Genomic DNA, 19,435 nt, shown 5'->3' with positions numbered 1-19,435 from the left:
TACCGAAATCAAATATCGGTTATTTCCCATTTTATTTTATAACTGGGATACAAGCGCCACATCAGCTATTGTATGCACCAGAGGTTGGCCATTCCCGGTTTACAAGGGCCACATCAGGTGTATGCACCGGAAGTTGGCCAGCCCTAAGCTGCTAACACCGACAAACTTGAAATCATGCCTTGAAAATATTCTGAGAGAGAGAGGGTTAAACATCCACTGACACAAACTAGGTCATTTCGGGACTAACATATGGTTCAATTTGATTTCAAAACTCTTTAGCAGTGGGAGGAAACCCACTCTCTGCCCGTACAACTGGGGAATCGAAACAACGCCATTTGACTCAATGTGACTCAATGACATCCCCCGAAAATATTGTGAGTATATCAAATGAACAACATAATAAAGTTAAATGGTAATTTATTTTACATTTATACAAAAAAAAATATTATACACTCTTCACATCTTAAGGTGGGCATCAAACAGACTGTAACTACATTTACTTATATCCTAAAACACAAACACTGTTCGACATGCAGTTATTGTTTGTTGTCATGGCAACAAAACTATAACATTAATCAAATTAATTAACGATCAATGAAGAAACTTTAACTGAAAGTCAGTACACACCTATTGGAAATTTTGCTTACTATGTATTGACGGGAGAAAATAATAATTTAAACAGAAATGAAATGTGATTTAACGTCCTACTGCTCTGCTCCGACTGGGCTAATGAAGATGGGCATACGTCATACATTGCGCGATGAGGGATGTTTCGTCCGGACAGCGGCACTGCGGCCTACTCTTATATCAAATTCAAACCCTACTCCTTGTCACATACAACTGGGGAATCGAACCCATGCCAGTTGACTCAATGACAGACCGTATGATAATATGCGCACATGCTAACCATTCCCCCCCCCCCTGTCTTAGCAATAATGTTTAGGAAGAAACGTAGCCCCGGTTGCTCCGTGTGGAAGACACGGGCTTGATAACCTGGAGGTCCTTTATGCTGTGTTGGCTGCCTGGGCAAAATTTCCCTCATAGCATACTGCAGTAGCCCAGTCAGTGCAGAAAAGCAGGACCTTAAACCCCATTTCATTTCGTTTCACAAAGAAAAGCTACCAAAAAATTAAAGAGGTTTAGAAAACAAAGACCACAGGCCCCGAGTTCACAAAGACCACAGGCCCCGAGTTCACAAAGACCAAGGGCCCTGAGTTCACAAAGACCACTCAGACTTGAGTTCAGAATTTACTCAACTTTCAATCACTGTTATGAAAAATATCTTTGATCTAGAAACACACAACTTTGCACATAGTTTCTTATTGATGTATTTGATACATTAAATCTACAAAAGTTTTATAATGGGCTATAAGGCGAATAATTTTGAGTAAATTCTTAACTTAAGCTTATCTGTTAACAGTCTAGACCTGTACCAATCAATGTTTAAACGGAGAACATTTTCTTCCTTACTGGTTTCCGAATTTAGTCATCACGTATATATTTTTCTCCTGAATAAATATCCATGCAAAAAGGAAGAATATTTTTAAGCCTAGAGTCGGTTCTAAACAGCGCGTGTTTGATGAGAGATAGGTCTTCGTTAATAACGGTACATGTAAAATAAACAGCGCGTGTTTGATGAGAGATAGGTCTTCGTTAATAACGGTACATGTAAAATAAACACGGGAAACAAAATTTGCCTAAGCGTGAAACATTTCCCAAACAATTTGATAAAACAAAAATAATTTCTGGTGAAAGATGTCAGCCTGATTAACAAATGATGAAGTTCTGTACTGGCCAAGATAAATATGAATTTATAATAATATGAACTAGTTGCTGATTGGTCAACTGATTGCTATGGTTACTGATTCTTCTTTCTGCGACGTTGTTTCGTGACAAGTTATGTGAAGATCTCCGTCCCTACAACAAAAACACAATCAGAAGATTAGATTTTAAAAAACACAAATCAAAGTTAGATGCTTTGACGGAGAGCCTGGCAAGGACAGCTTCTAGTCTTTCGGTTGGGATGAAAACCCGGAAATCCTTCTAGATGTTGGCATGCACGTAAAAGAACCCTTGACAGTTGGAATTTGAAATAAGAGTAGGCTGGGCAAAATTACCCTCATAGCACACTGTATGGCATACGTCCATCTTCATTAGCCCAGTCGGTGCAGAAAAGTAGGATGACATTAAACCCCATTTCATTTCATTTTGGTTCTGATGCTTTGACTTTATTCAACTGACATCAAATCTGTACTCTATTAGATGCTTTAGATGCTATCAGTTCCTCTAGATGCTACATCTAAGTTTAGATGCTATCAGTCCAGCTCTAGAGGCTACCAATCTAACTCTAGATGCTATAGATCCAATTTAAGATGCTACGATCTAACTCTAGATGCTATAGGTCTAGCTCTAGAGGCTACAAATCTAACTCTAGAGGCTACCAATCTAACTCTAGATGCTATCAGTCCAGCTCTAGAAGCTACCAATTTAACTCTAGATGATACATATCTAACTCTAGAGGCTACCAATATGACTCTAGATGCTACAGTCCAGCTCTTGAGGTTACCAATTGAACTCTAGATGCTACGTGTCCAGCTCCTGAGGCTACCAATTCAAGCTCTAGATGCTACTGACCAGCTCTAGATGCTACAGATTCAGCTCTAGAGGCTACAAATCTAACTCTAGATGCTATAAGTCCAGCTCTAGATGCTACAAATCTAACTTTAGATGCTATAAGCCCAGCTCTAGATGCTACAATTCTAACTACAGACACTATAAGTCGAACTCTAGAGGCTACACATCTAACACTAGAGGCTACACATCTAACTCTTGATGCTATAGGTCTAGCTCTAGATGCTACAAATCTAACTCATAGAGAATACCAATGTAACAATGCAAAAAGATGATAGATAAAACCTTACCTTCTGAGATGAAAACTGGATTGTATTGTTGCACCAGCAGGTAAATCTCTCATAATTATCTACAACAATATAAACATTAATTAACAGAGACCACATTACATCCTTGTTATGTTACCATGGAAACATGAAACTCCTTACTTAACAGTAATAGAATAAATAGAAAAAAAACAAAGTTCTTACTTAACAGTAATAGAATAGTTAGAGAAACCCAAGTCTTACTTAACAGTAATAGAACAATACCAGAGTAATAGAGATATAGAGAGAGAGAGAGACAGAGACAGAGAGAGACAGAGACAGAGACCCTCATAAAACCCATGAGGTTAGATAGGCGGTCCTACGCCTTGTCACGTACAACCGGGGAATCCAAACCACGTAAGACCTTGTGATACAATGCGTATGTGCTAACCATTTGGTCACTCCCCCCCCCCCCCATAAGTAATAGAACAATTAGAGAAACCCCCCTAAGTCCTAGTTTTACAGTAATAGAACGATCTGAGAAACCTGTCATGTCTTTAATAGAACAATGGTAAAGAAAATAATTTGTATACCTTGGCTAATAAATCTTGACATTGATTATCTGAATCTGTTTCATATATCTCCATACGAAGAGTTGTCTGTTCTTGTTGTAAAATAAAACTATGTTGTTTCCGTGAAGGTATTAAACTTGACCTGGGTAAAACTATTAGAGGTTTATTTGATTCATTCTCCACCTTTACGGCAACACCATGAGATAAACATCTTATCTCAGCCGATTCTTCATGTATTGTAGGTCATCGAAAGTATAAAAAACGACTTCATGTAGTGTAGGCCATCGAAATTATAAAAAACAAAATGAAATATTGATCTGTATTTTAAATCAGATTGAGTTTTGATGAATAAGGTCCCAGGTGTATATCTGTTCTAATATTTGTGAGATGACATCGACCGTGATGTTGTGACGTCACATAATTTAGGGAATTCTTTGACTCAACCAGTGACTAACCAATGTGTTTATATAGAAATAAATAAAAAAATTAAAAAAAAAACCATTTTTTAATAAGTGTATTGAAAATAAATTGTATATCGGGTTAAAATCATGTTTATATTTATTTTTTTTAAAATAAAATTAACAAATACTCTAAAACTTGTCTTGTTATGTTGCTGTAGTTGAACAAGGAACAGATCATCTTGGGGCGATGCTGTTCATAAAAGCCTGAGACTTGGCCAGTTTGAGTACGATCAACATAAAACTAAGTAAACTAAAACATCTAAACTATTTCAGGAATCCGAGGTAGTCAATATTTGCATTTACCGAAATCAAATGTCGGTTATTTCCCATTTTATTTTATAACTGGGATACAAGGGCCACATCAGCTATTGTATGCACCAGAGGTTGGCCATTCCCGGTTTACAAGGTCCACATCAGGTGTATGCACCGGAGGTTGGCCAGCCCTGGTTTACAGTCTAGTTCCCATATCTAATCACTAAGCTGCTAACACCGACAAACTTGAAATCATGCCTTGAAAATATTCTGAGAGAGAGAGAGAGGGTTAAACATCCACTGACACAAACTAGGTCATTTCGGGACTAACATATGGTTCAATTTGATTTCAAAACTCTTTAGCAGTGGGAGGAGACCCACTCTCTGCCCGTACAACTGGGTAATCGAAACAACGCCAGTTGACTCAATGTGACTCAATGACATCCCCCGAAAATATTGTGAGTATATTAAATGAACAACATAATAAAATTAAATGGTAATTTATTTTACATTTATACAAAAAAAAATATTATACACTCTTCACATCTTAAGGTGGGCATCAAACAGACTGTAACTACATTTACTTATATCCTAAAACACAAACACTGGGTGACATGCAGTTATTGTTTGTTGTCATGGCAACAAAACTATAACATTAATCAAATTAATTAACGATCAATGAAGAAAGACAGTACACACCTATTGGAAATTTTGCTTACTATGTATTGACGGGAGAAAATAATAATTTAAACAGAAATGAAATGTGATTTAACGTCCTACTGCTCTGCTCCGACTGGGCTAATGAAGATGGTCATACGTCATACATTGCGCGATGAGGGATGTTTCGTCCGGACAGCTGCACTGCGGCCTACTCTTATATCAAATTCAAACCCTACTCCTTGTCACATACAACTGGGGAATCGAACCCATGCCAGTTGACTCAATGACAGACCGTATGATAATATGCGCACATGCTAACCATCCCCCCCCCCCCCTGTCTTAGCAATAATGTTTAGGAAGAAACGTAGCCCCGGTTGCTCCGTGTGGAAGACACGGGCTTGATAACCTGGAGGTCCTTTATGCTGTGTTGGCTGCCTGGGCAAAATTTCCCTCATAGCATACTGCAGTAGCCCAGTCAGTGCAGAAAAGCAGGACCTTAAACCCCATTTCATTTCGTTTCACAAAGAAATGCTACCAAAAAATTAAAGATGTTTAGAAAACAAAGACCACAGGCCCCGAGTTCACAAAGACCAAGGGCCCTGAGTTCACAAAGACCACTCAGACTTGAGTTCAGAATTTACTCAACTTTCAATCACTGTTTATGAAAAATATCTTTGATCTAGAAACACACAACTTTGCACATAGTTTCTTATTGATGTATTTGATACATTAAATCTACACAAGTTTTATAATGGGCTATAAGGCGAACAATTTTGAGTAAATTCTTAACTTAAGCTTATCGGTTAACAGTCTAGACCTGTACCAATCAATGTTTAAACGGAGAACATTTTCTTCCTTACTGGTTTCCGAATTTAGTCATCACGTATATATTTTTCTCCTGAATAAATATCCATGCAAAAAGGAAGAATATTTTTAACCCTAGAGTCGGTTCTAAACAGCGGGTGTTTGATTGAGAGATAGGTCTTCGTTAATAACGGTACGTGTTTGATGAGAGATAGGTCTTCGTTAATAATGGTACTTTGATGAGAGATAGGTCTTCGTTAATAATGGTACATGTAAAAAAAAAACACTGGACACAAAATTTGCCTAAGCGTGAAACATTTCCCAAACAATTTGATAAAACAAAAATAATTTCTGGTGAAAGATGTCAGCCTGATTAACAAATGATGAAGTTCTGTACTGGCCAAGATAAATATGAATTTATAATAATATGAACTAGTTGCTGATTGGTCAACTGATTGCTATGGTTACTGATTCTTCTTTCTGCGACGTTGTTTCGTGACAAGTTATGTGAAGATCTCCGTCCCTACAACAAAAACACAATCAGAAGATTAGATTTTAAAAACCACGAATCAAAGTTAGATGCTTTGACGGAGAGCCTGGCAAGGACAGCTTCTAGTCTTTCGGTTGGGATGAAAACCCGGAAATCCTTCTAGATGTTGGCATGCACGTAAAAGAACCCTTGACAGTTGGAATTTGAAATAAGAGTAGGCCGGGCAAAATTACCCTCATAGCACACTGTATGGCATACGTCCATCTTCATTAGCCCAGTCCGTGCAGAAAAGTAGGATGACGTTAAACCCCATTTCATTTCATTTTGGTTCTGATGTTTTGACTTTATTCAACTGACATCAAATCTGTACTCTATTAGATGCTTTAGATGCTATCAGTTCCTCTAGATGCTACGTCTAAGTTTAGATGCTATCAGTCCAGCTCTAGAGGCTACCAATCTAACTCTAGAGGCTACCAATCTAACTCTAGAGGCTACCAATCTAACTCTAGAGGCTACCAATCTAACTCTAGATGCTATGGATCCAACTTAAGATGCTACGATCTAACTCTAGATGCTATAGGTCTAGCTCTAGAGGCTACAAATCTAACTCTAGATGCTAAGAGTTCAGCTCTGGAGGCTACAAATCTAACTCTAGAGGCTACTAATCTAACTCTAGAGGCTATCAGTCTAGCTCTAGAGGCTACCAATATAACTCTAGAGGCTACCAATCTAACTCTAGATGATACATATCTAACTCTAGATGCTATCAGTCCAGCTCTAGAGGCTACCAATCTAACTCTAGAGGCTACCAATCTAACTCTACCAATTCAAGCTCTAGATGCTACAGGTCCAGCTCTAGAGGCTACAAATCTAACTCTAGGTCCAGCTCTAGATGCTACGAATCTAACTTTAGATGCTATAAGCCAAGCTCTAGATGCTACAATTCTAACTACAGACACTATAAGTCGAACTCTAGAGGCTACACATCTAACTCTTGATGCTATAGGTCCAGCTCTAGATGCTACAAATCTAACTCATAGAGAATACCAATCTAACAATGCAAAAAGATGATAGATAAAACCTTACCTTCTGAGATGAAAACTGGATTGTATTGTTGCACCAGCAGGTAAATCTCTCATAATTATCTACAACAATATAAACATTAATTAACAGAGACCACATTACATCCTTGTTATGTTACCATGGAAACATGAAACTCCTTACTTAACAGTAATAGAATAAATAGAAAAAAAAACAAAGTTCTTACTTAACAGTAATAGAAACCCAAGTCTTACTTAACAGTAATAGAACAATACCAGAGTAATAGAGATATAGAGAGAGACAGAGAGAGAGAGAGAGAGAGACAGAGAGAGAGAGACCCTCATAAAACCCATGAGGTTAGATAGGCGGTCCTACGCCTTGTCACGTACAACCGGGGAATCGAAACCACGCAAGACCTTGTGATACAATGCGTATGTGCTAACCATTTGGTCACTCCCCCCCCCCCCCCATAAGTAATAGAACAATTAGAGAAACCCCCCTAAGTCCTAGTTTTACAGTAATAGAACGATTTGAGAAACCTGTCATGTCTTTAATAGAACAATGGTAAAGAAAATAATTTGTATACCTTGGCTAATAAATCTTGACATTGATTATCTGAATCTGTTTCATATATCTCCATACGAAGAGTTGTCTGTTCTTGTTGTAAAATAAAACTATGTTGTTTCCGTGAAGGTATTAAACTTGACCTGGGTAAAACTATTAGAGGTTTATTCGATTCATTCTCCACCTTTACGGCAACACCATGAGATAAACATCTTATCTCGGCCGATTCTTCGTTTCTCTTGATATCTCCTTGTTCTTTACCCACTAAAAACGCCGCCTAAATAATAAAATGAAATGAAATGGTGTTTAACGTCCTACTGTTCTGCTCCGAACTGGGCTAATGTAAGGACAGGCATAAACCATTCAGTGTGCTAATGAAGACGAGCAAATGCCATACAGTGTGCTATGAGGGTAATTTGGCCCGGATAGCGGGCTAAGGCCTACTCTTATATCGAATTCCAACTGTCAAGGGATCTTTTACATGCACGCCAATGTGTACACAGGACCTCGGTTTTTTGTCCCATCCATACAACTAGACAGCTGTCCTTGTCAGGCCCTCTGTCCTGCACCACTGACAATCTTGTCCAACACAGTGATCGAATACCATGGCTCCTTGACGTATTTATATTCTATCTCCTGCGCTATAAAATATTACTGTAAATAAAAGCTCAGATAGTTATGATATCGTCTAAATAAAACCCTTTATTTAGTTAAATGTTTTAAATCTCAGTTTCTAACATTTTTTTATGTTGTCCCAATAAGCCATGGTCCCAATCAGCTTCCATTCAAGTGCAATGATATAATATGTAACACTTTCTGTAACTATCATCTAGGTGTCTATTATCAGCCAAAACCATACTCATCACTGTGGCTCCATTAATAACAGTATATTTCATTGAACTGTTCTTAAATCAACTTTTAACCTTTTCAAATCTACATAAATTACCTGAGCTAATTACATTATTTACCTAAGCTAATTACATTTACCTGATTTAATGACAATAATTGCCTGAGTTAATGACAATATTTAAGTTAATGACAATATTTACCTGAGTTAATGACAATATTTACCTGTTTAGCAGCACCTATAGCTATAACCTCATCACATGTTATAGATGTTAATAAAACAGAATCTAGAAGACAATCATTGATAGTTTTCTGTAAAATAGGGACATTAGCTCCACCGCCACATAATATCACCTGTAATATATAATATCACCTGTAAAATAGGGACATTAGCTCCACCGCCACATAATATCACCTGTAATAAATACATAATAAGTCCACACTCTAAAATTGAATTAAAAAAATATTCTTATTATGGTCTTCATTTTCAAGCTTGTTGCTTTATTCTTAACATGGTAACCCCTTGAAGACAAGCATTAGCTGAAAATAGCTTCTGCTGTAGCTGATTAGCTGCTGTTGCATTAGCCGATTAGCTGCTGTTACATTAACTGATTAGCTGCTGTAGCTGATTAGCTTCTTCTGCATTAGCCAATTAGCTGCTGCAGTATAAAATTAGATGTTGCATTTGTTTGATTGAAAATTTCAGCATGCAATTGAGATGGCGGATATTATTTTTCGACGAACTGTAAGCGGCTCAGCCCAGTACTGCCCTCAATACTGACCTTATTAATGTCTGATTTTGTTAGTTTGGTTTCTCGTAGAATCTGTTCTATCAACTGTACACACTGTTGTAATAAATTATTACATAATATCTCAAATCTACCCCTGAAAATACACAGACAAATAATAAACATAAATACACTTGATTTCTTTTTTCATATCATCCAACATACTAAGTATTAAAATGTAGATCCAATGTGGTCCTATAAAAGAGAAAGAGCAGTCATTTACAAAAGAAAAAAGAGTGTTTTCTAAAGAGACAGCGAGAGAGATTAGTCCTATAAGAAAGTTAGAGAGGGCCTATAAGAAAGTTAGAGTAGTCCTATAATAAATAAAAAGAGAGGGCCTATAAGAAAGACAAATATTGGACCTATAAGAGATAGAAATGTGTAAAATAACTAACCTGGATACGTTGTAATGAAAGTCAATACCATCGTAAAGAGAATCTACAGCACACTGAGCATTAGGTAACGTAGATAACGTGTGTTTACACATCTCCGCAGCTAGTCGTAATTTCGTCATAGATCGTCTGTTATCTCTAATATCACATTTAGCTTGTCTAAAATACAACAAAATACTAGGTTAGAGAGAGAGAGGGAGAAATGGGGTTTAACGTCCACTCGACACAAACTAGGTCATTTCGGGACTAACATATGGTTGAATTTTATTTAAATAATTCGCTTGTGCGTAATGTTCTTTAGCAGTGGGAGGAAACCAGAGAAAACCCACGAGGTTGGACAGGCGACCCTATCCCTTGTCACATACAAGCGGGTAATCGAAACCATGCCACTTGACTCAATGACAGACCTTATGATCTAATGCGCACGCATTAACCCTTCGATTATATATTTTCTGATTTAATTAGAAGCAGCAGATTGGGTTCAAATCCAGTAAAGATCGCAGGCTAGCGATGCCATCTAGAGTTGATTATGGTCTGGATAAGTTAATTAATGTCTAATAAATAGTATAGAAAACATTTCAGGCCTAAAGAAAGACCTGCAATAAGCAGATTTAGCTCCTGCATAATGTATTTTTAATCTGTTATACAAACTACATTTCACAATATTGGCACTTGTGTGTGATGACCGTATTTTTTGATCATGAGTTGAAATATCCACCTGATAACCAACCTACCTTTTAAATTCTGAGACTAAATTTTCTGTTAAAACATCTGTAAAATTCTCTCCACCATATTTCTCTAATGTGACGGAACTGACCACCTGATAAATCCCACGATTCACCTGGAGAATTGTCGCATCCGTGGACGTACCTCCTAATCTTAATACCAGAACACAACTAAAACAAATAAATACACCCATTTTAATAGTCAACAAACAAATATAATGTAGTCATTATAGATATTATACAAATAAAAATGAAATGGAGTAAGCCCGTCTTCATTAGCCCAGTCAGAGCAGAACACTAGGATTTTAAACCCCATATCATTTCAATTTTATGTCTGCGCCAATGAGAACAGAGTACCACATGTTTTTCGTCACATCCGAACGATGACAAGACACTATTTCTTGCCAAGTACATCATCCTACACAACTGACCAGGGGGGAACAACTCCGCATTAGTTGAATTTATTTTTCAAATTTTTGGTAGCCAATCAGATACCATTAACCCAATCATTAGCTTGGTTAAAGATATATTATATAAGATTTAGATAAAGGGCTGGTCGTTCTAGCTCAAACATAGACAATGCAAAATCAATATTCTCAGTTTTAAGGTTTGGCAAGATCTAGCATAGATTGTTCATTATCGTAACAACGGTACTTGGCAACCGACTTATCATCAATTATCCATTTTATCGTGAAATTCATAACACTGACAGCCATCCGATAGTCTAGAGAGTTGATTAAAGGCTTGTTATGTAAATAAATGTCTAATTAATAATTTATATAACATTTGAAGCCAAAATAAACAGTCAATAAAGACCTGTAATAGGCAGATTTAGCTTTTAAATGACTACATATGAGGATCAAGTTGTTATGAAAATAAATGGAAAACGACAAAAATGGTATCTAGTAACGTGGTATTCAGTCCTGTCACAGTTTTGTCAGTCCCGACAACAGATGTGGTGTGAGTAGAATCGTGACGTAATTAAACACAACGAATATATTTCAGTTGCCATGGGTAGTTCAGATATTTTTACATTAATAGCGGCGCATGCATTGTAGCCCGAAATCTCTTTTACACCCGACTGTTGCCAATTTTGGGATTCAGAGGATTTAATTGCGGAACGTTCAATCGAGTATACCTTTGTTGTCTCCCTTTAGTTTGTCAGGGGAGGTAATACATCAGGTTTTAACGTCCTACTATTCTTATACAACTGGGATAATGAAGACGGAGATAGTGTGCTCTGAGAGACATTTGGCCAGGGCAGCGGCACTACAGCCTACTCCTCCTGTCTTTATTAGCACAGTCGGCGTAAAAAAGTAGGACGTTAAACCCCATTACATTTCATTGCATTTATGGCCTACTCCACACACCAGGAGTGAACGGAAAAGATTATACTACATACCTTTCTTCGTTATGATTCTCTTGACCTAGATCGTACGCCAAGGCAGCAGCGGCAGGTTCATTGATCAATCGTAAAACATTAAATCCGGCTTTAACAGCTGATTCACTACAAAATAGAATCATATTTTATTTATCAACATACTGATAGACTTAAAAAACTCTCATTATACTCGGACAGTTGAAATTGGGATTTCCTTTATGTTATGTAAAAAGTTTGATGGAACAGCCAGGTTTGTCTTTTTACCTTATTAGTTCTTTTTGTTGGGAGTATAGTTTGATGGAATAGCCAGGTTTGTCTATTTACCTTATTAGTTTCTTTTTGTTTGGGAGTAAAGTTTGATGGAACAGCCAGGGTTGTCTATTTACCTTATAAGTTCTTTTTGTTTGGGAGTAAAGTTTGATGGAACAGCCAGGACAGCATCTTTAATACCCCGTCCTCCATGACTTTCAGCCGTTTCTGTAATCAAAATAAAAGGATTCAAAACAAATTGAACAAAATTAAAGTAAAGATGCCTCATTTGCATTTTTTGCCAAAATATCAAATTTCATCCATGCTAACACATACTCAGATTAAAAACAGAATCAAAACATCACTTTTAGATAATCTCTCGGATCAGTTGCAGTCGGATTAGAAACAGACCAATCAATTAGATTTCGCGAAACAGAGAGATGGAAGTGGGGTTTAACGTCCACTCAACACAAACTAGGTCATTTCGGGACTAACATATGGTTTAATTTTATTTCAATAATTCGCTTGCGCGTAGGGGTCTTTAGCAGTGGGAGGAAACCAGAGGACCCGGAGAAAACCCATGAGGTTGGACAGGCGACCCTACTACTTGTCACGTACAAACTAAGAATCGAAACCACGCCAGTTGACTCAATGACAGGCCTTATGATACAGTGCGCACGTGCTAACCATTCGGCCATCCAACCCGCCTTCGCGAAACAAAGATGGTGGTGTGTTTGTTTACATAGGGAGAAGCATATCTTTGTGAATACTGAACAGAACAGATCAGAACTAAGTCTTCCATATTTAGTTCACTTACCGGCTTCAAGTGAATAAAATACTGTCTTTGTTTATTTAATGGATAAAGCAAAACATTCTTGTAATAAGATATAGTTCATCAGTTGATCGAAAATAGATCTGTTTTACTACGACCAGTAGATTTCATGTACCCCTGACAAGTGGGGACGGGCCTGTGTAAGAAACCCATGAAATGAAATGGGGTTTAGTGTCCTACTGCCCTGCTCCTACTGGGCAAATGAAACGGGCATACATCATACAGTGTGCTATATGGGAAATTTTTCCTGGGCAGCGGCACTATGGCCTACTCTTTTATCGAATTCCAACTGTCAAGGGTTCTTTTACGTGCACGCCAATGTGTACACGGGACCTCGGCTTTTGTCCCATCCGAACGACTAGACAGCTGTCCTTGTCAGGCCCTCCGTTCTGCACCAATACAGGGGGAAACCACGCCGGAAAATCCCGATGAACTTTCTCGACCAATGCAGGGATCGAAACACGAGACCTCCAGCCTAGCGTCTTACCTGTGTGTAAGAGTGCCACCTACCTAACATCTTGGAATAAATATTAGAAGCTATTTCTACCGGGCTGAAAGATGCTGGTTTTCCTTTAAAATCAACATCAAACTGACAGAAGCCATCTTTATTGGTCACCTGGAAAAATAAACAAATAAATGACAACCAGAGGCCTTATTCGTGAAAAACTTAAAGATACATTATGGGAGATTAGATAAAGAGCTAACAGTTCTTGCTATAATAGTTAAAAACTAGATAATGTAATGGGGATATACTGAAAATTTCAGTCAAATTGGAAAACCAAATTTTAAAAACATGGTAGCCTCGATTGTCATTGTTACCGTTGTAACGATAATAAACAAAGTCTCGATTATCCATTTTTACGCTTAATCATGAACAGCCATTGAATCGTAGATTGAATTCAAATCTGTTTAAAATCATACCCATCAGATGGCATCGATCGAGTTGATTATAGTCTTGTCATGTTAACAAATGTCTAATTAATAGTTTGGTTGCCATTTGAAATCCTAGTGCAAATTTTTGTTCTTGGCCAATGAAAGGATTGAATTCTTAAAATATTTTAGTTTTTGTGAACAAGGCCCCAGAGACTTTAAAGTAACGAAGCAACATTTGCATTTTTTGCTAGAATATCAAATTTCTCACAGCTTAGCTCCTGGTAATATGTACTCAGATTGATTATTTAACATTTCATTAAGAAAACAAAATCATAATACCAACGATAGATAACCTCCCAGTTTGGATTCAGTCGATTCTAAATTAGGCCAATCAATAATCAATCGAGGACAAGAAAATACCAATGACAGATAACCTGCAGGCTTGGATTTAAATTAGGTCAATCAAGGCAAGGATTTGGCGCAACGGTTAGAGAGTAGGATTTGTGACCTAACGGTTGCAGGTTCGCGACCCGAATTGTGCGTCGAATTCTTGTGTCCTTGAATAAGACACTTCATCCCTGTATTCAAGTCTACCCAGCTGTAATTGGGTACCTGTAGGATGGTGTATGTATTACACAAAAAACTGTTGCACTCCTTGAAGCAGCATATGTTGGGGCTCTTTCTAACATTTAAAAAGAGTTCAGCGGTAAAGGGAGGTAATCAGGCTTTACCTGATAGTAATTGTGTAGCGCTTTGAGCATAAACTTAGTTTGTGGATATAGCGCATTATAAATATGCACATTGTTAAGAATTATTCGCAGACAATGAAATGGCAGCAGGCTTATTTATATAGTGAGCGCCATAGATCGATGAAATTTCATGTCAACGTATCTTTATAATAATGAATGGAATTGAACCATTTTTAGACTGATATTTATATTATTAGAGATTCGTCCTTTACAATATCATAGTTTGCAAGTGACGATAAAGCGCTAAAAGGATGTAGTGAGATGTTAATCATTATTTGAAAGTTGTATTTTTTAACCAGAGAAAGAGAGAGAGATAGAGAGAGAGAGATAGAGAGAGATAGAGAGAGAGAGAGAGCGATAGAGAGAGAGAAATGAGGTTTAACTGCCACTGGACATAAACTAGGTCATTTCGGGACTAACATATGGTTTAATTTTATTTCAATAATTCGCTTGCGCGTAGGGGTCTTTAGCAGTGGGAGAAAACTAGAGGACTCTGACAGGCGACCCTACGCAATGTCACGTACAACTGGGGAATCGAAACCACGCCAGTTGACTCAATGACAGACTTTATGATACAGCGCACACATGCTAACCATTCAGCCATCCAACCCCCCTATTTTTAACGAAGTACAAAATCTATTTTGTAATGTTATAAGTAGAGACGGAGAAAATGATGTCTCGGTGAGTAAGGTGTTGGCTCAACAACTGGGAGGTCTCACTATTTCATAATATAAATCGTTAATAATAAGTCGAGTCTGCAACAGAAAAATCCCATGTTTTACTAAAAAAGAAAACTTACAGTTACTGGCCATATCGATATATAATCTTGAACCAATGCATCATTAAAATCTCGTCCAATAACTTGTTTAACATGACAGATTGAATTATTAGCATTTCGTATAATTCCTTGTTTTGCAGCAGCTCCCACAGACTGGAAAGAAAATCATAATTATTAGAATCATTAGAAGGAAATCTCAAACTTAATTCAAATCAGCCATATTCGTGGTTTTTTTTTTATTCTTGTCAAGAGAGAGGGAGAAATGGGGTTTAACATCCACTCGACACAAACCAGATCATTTCGGGAATAACACACGGTTCAATTTTATTTCAATAATTTGCTTGCGTGTTGGGGTCTTTTGCAGTGGGAGGAACTCCGAGAAAACCCACGAGGTTGGACAGGCGACCCTACTCCTTGTCACGTACAACCGGGAAATTGAAACCACGCCATCTGGCTCAATGACAGACCTTATGATATAATGCACACACGCACTAACCTTTCTGCCGTCCAAGCCCCCCTGTTCTTGTCAAACACTGATTTATCTTCTTTGAAGGACGACAGTTTCATAAAATACAAACCATAAAAAAATGTTTTTAACTGCTTCCAATTCAAATTTTGTGTCCAGTTTCTTGGAGAAAAATGACTTAAAAATCAAAAATACTTGCTTGCATTTCTAAAAACCTTTTTGTTCCAAATTTTCAAATTTTGAAATTAGAGTCACATGGCATCTTATTTATCATGGACCCTGAAGATCTAAAAATAAATAAATTTTAAATTACCTGTTCATAGTCTGTAAAAGCTACAACACATGGTGTTACTCGATCTCCTAAATCATTAGCTATAACATCAGTTTGTCCTTCCTATAATAAAATTATAATTAATCAGTTAAAACACAGATTCTATTTCGTGTTGTGTTTTTATAGTTCAAAATATTGTTTTATTTGTCCTCACTTCTGGTTGATGTAAGGGATTAGCCAATCAAATGGTCTGTTAGTAGAGCGGGTAGACCTTCATGGTGATAGTTAAATTTCAAAATTATAATACCCATCACTATTGAATACACAAACCTAACAATAGTGACTCAATGACAATCTTATGATGCAGCGCGTACACGCTAACCTTTCGACCATCCAACCCCCCTCATTCAATAGTCTCTCTATAACACCTACATGTACTTAATGACTAATGTCTGAATACTAATTACATGTAAATACTAACTAATAAAAATTATCTCCCTTTATAAAAGATATTTGTTCAAAAGTCATGGTTTAATCAGTAATGTTGTAATTAATGGTTTCAACATGATAAGTAAACAACAGGCACAAATAATTGCTACTTATGAATGATAGAATGATGACTGTTAAAATCTCAATATATATATCAATGTCCTTAGTTTTTATTTGATCATATATTTTTGATAAACATTTTACTTCATCAATGACTACATGGACGATCTTTCCACAAAAATGTGAACCCAGTCAGTTTGGGTTCTTTCTGCTTTGGACCTAATTTTGTTTCCTTTATGAATATTATGTCAATTTTGGATTTAATAACAGGGTGGTTCAATTCTGTCAAACATGGTCCGAGACCATTGAATATACATAAGTTTTTAGATTATTTTGATTGGAGAGGTTTAATTCTTATTAATGAGCCAGTTAGAGAATTTGTTAGTATTTTTTTTGGACCCACGGTGGCTAGTTTGTTAAGACACTGGCTCGCTAGCCTGGAGGTCGGGTGTTCGATCCCTGCATTGGCCGAGAGAGTTCATCTGTATTTTCCGACGTGGTTTCCCCTTGTCAGTGGTGCAGAACGGAGGGCCTGACAAGGACAGCTGTCTAGTCCTTCGGATGACACGAAAAACAGAGGTTCCGTTTATACATTGGAATGCACGTACATGTAAAAGATCCCTAGGCGGTTGGAATTCGATATAAGAGTAGGCGATAGTGCCGCTGCCCGGGCAAAATTTCCTTCATAGCACTCTGTATGGCATATGCCCGTCTTCATTAGCCCAGTATAGGAGCAGAACAGTAGGACGTTAAACCCCATTTCAATTCATTTCATTTCTTACTTATTTTGTCATTGGCTGGTATAAATGGGTTATTTACGTCCATTTCTGTTACCTTAGGTAAAACAAAGACAAATGATTTATGTCTAGCTCAGATTACCTGATCAGATTAGAGGGGTGTGAAGTACCTAATTAGGGATGTGTTACTAGTTAATCACCACTAATCTATGTAGCCATCTTCAAAGAGAATTGAACTGGATGAGATGAATAGTTGGAAAAATGTTCACATGATTATGTTATGATGAATTGTTATTTTTGTCAAATGATTGTTATTTCTATCAAAGGTAAAGGTAAGCAATATTTGCTAAAATATATTGTTTTTCATTAAATTATTAATGTTTGGTCGTTATGACTATTTTTGGGGCAGGTATAACCAAACTGTTTGTCTGTTATGACCAAAGTCGGGCCATTTGGACCAAAATCAATTTTGGACGTTATGGCTTAGGGCCGTTATGACCACATACATGGGCATACAGCGCCAGTGCCCGTAATTTTCAATTTAAAATTATGAGTAATAATGCGACAAAGTGGAGTCTAATGATAACAGAAAAGTAATTAATTAAATTCTGATTATCAAATACCAGACTAGGAATGTTCTTTGTTCTAATATAAAGCATATATAAGATAGAAAATCAATGAGTCGGATTATGTGGGCTAATTCCCATATTAACGGACGGGTGGGGTGGGACTGAAATTCTTGAAAAAATCAACTTTTTTAACTGGTTTTCTTTGCCCGAATTTAATGGCCAAGACTTTCAAAATAACTTCCTGTGAATCATAAATTTTTATGTTATCGATATGATTGACCGATTTATAGTTCTTGTAGTTAAAATACCTTGTAAACGGCAAGGCAAGCAGAACACGTGCCGAAATGTATTCCGAACGCCGCCATTTTCTTGTAGTTTGACGCGAATCCCTTCTTTCCGGTATTTCATTTCCGGTCTACCCAATGACGCGTCCAGTCTATAAATAAACTCAAAACAGCCAATCAGATCTCGCCAACTGTACACTTATTTAGGAAACCACGTTTTATATCAAAACGACACACTAGGATAAGCCGGCCTCTGATACACGCAGTGAAAATACCGATTTTATGACTGAAACTAAACAAAAACTACGTAGAATTTTTGGTGTTTTTGAAATTTAACATATTTGTTAAGATTTCTTCTTGATTATTTGACAATAATTTGTTGAATCTATTTGATAAATAAGTTTGTAAAATGAAGAATTACTTGACAGCGTGTTGTGTTTTGGTCGTGGTGTATTTCAACTCGGCATCAGCTGCTTTGAAAGGCGACGACTGCGAAGGTGAGTACTTTCTCGGGTTTATTTTTTATTGTCACAAATTTTACCTTTGGGGGTTCGTGGAAAACAGAATCAACCTTATTCTTTTCTAAATATCCTTTTTTGTTACGTACGACCCTCATCCGCATACATGTGTTAAATTAAATTGCTTGAAAAATCAAAAAACCCACACTGTACCAGGGGGTTGTTCACAAAAATAAAATTTTAAAATTTAATGAATTAGAAGAAATGCGATAAATAAAGCTATTTCACATAAAGAAAGGCGTAATTGAAAAAAATAGAAAAAACGGTGGTCGTACGTCTTCAGAATGGTGATAGTCTGCCATTTGACGTCATGAGTTAAAACTTAATAAAACCTCTTATAGTTATAGGCCCAAGGCGAAGGGCGACACTATACAAAATCTTTGAAAGGCTAAAAATAAAATCTTATAGTAAATAGAGTTTATAGCTCAAAGTTCCATTTAAATTATCCATAATATTCAAAATTAAAAACATGAATTAGATCGAGTTTAATCTTGGACCGCGTATCAACCAATAGTGATGATGTTATAATTTGCCGTGAAAATATTGGCTCTGCTAGATAATCAGTAGATCATCTTGAACTTTTTAAAAATCAGTTTCCGATGTCAGTTTACATGATCGCATCTTGTAATAAACAAAGCAAAACATCCAACAAGTCAATAAACTATAACACATACTTGTACTTGCTTGAAAACGTTGAGAGAATACTCT

At 36.9% G+C, this 19,435-nt stretch overlaps 1 protein-coding gene and 1 long non-coding RNA gene across 2 annotated transcripts; both read right to left on the bottom strand.

The window, feature by feature from the left end:
• Window positions 1–394: 394 nt before the first annotated feature.
• On the bottom strand, window positions 395–3,669 carry LOC130013601 (uncharacterized). The gene is made up of 3 exons (XR_008788787.1): window positions 3,470–3,669; window positions 2,922–2,980; window positions 395–1,917 (listed from the first exon to the last, which is right to left on the bottom strand). It is a non-coding gene; the product is annotated as an uncharacterized LOC130013601 (long non-coding RNA).
• A 4,029-nt stretch (window positions 3,670–7,698) lies between these two features.
• Window positions 7,699–18,306, bottom strand: LOC126827863 (heat shock 70 kDa protein 14). The gene is made up of 11 exons (XM_050557431.1): window positions 18,234–18,306; window positions 16,113–16,193; window positions 15,355–15,486; window positions 13,444–13,549; window positions 12,239–12,329; window positions 11,874–11,978; window positions 10,481–10,642; window positions 9,750–9,905; window positions 9,349–9,451; window positions 8,940–8,981; window positions 7,699–7,704 (listed from the first exon to the last, which is right to left on the bottom strand). Exons 1-11 carry the CDS (start codon window positions 18,288–18,290, stop codon window positions 7,699–7,701), a joined length of 1,041 nt encoding a protein of 346 aa, XP_050413388.1. The 5' UTR covers window positions 18,291–18,306.
• Between the last annotated feature and the right edge of the window lie 1,129 nt (window positions 18,307–19,435).

Source organism: Patella vulgata, chromosome 7, assembly GCF_932274485.2.
Source record: "Patella vulgata chromosome 7, xgPatVulg1.2, whole genome shotgun sequence".
Classification (NCBI taxonomy): Eukaryota; Metazoa; Mollusca; class Gastropoda; family Patellidae; genus Patella; species Patella vulgata.
Note: the sequence above shows the minus strand (reverse complement) of the source record. Positions and strands in the feature narration are given on the sequence as shown.

Coding starts and splice junctions, on each gene's coding strand:
- LOC126827863 (XM_050557431.1), bottom strand. CDS start 18,290: ATGGCGGCGTTCGGAATACATTTCGGCACGTGTTCTGCTTGCCTTGCC. Junction 16,194..18,233: donor CTTGCCTTGCCGTTTACAAG/GTATTTTAACTA, acceptor ATTTTATTATAG/GAAGGACAAACTGATGTTAT. Junction 8,982..9,348: donor CAAAATCAGACATTAATAAG/GTCAGTATTGAG, acceptor TATTTATTACAG/GTGATATTATGTGGCGGTGG.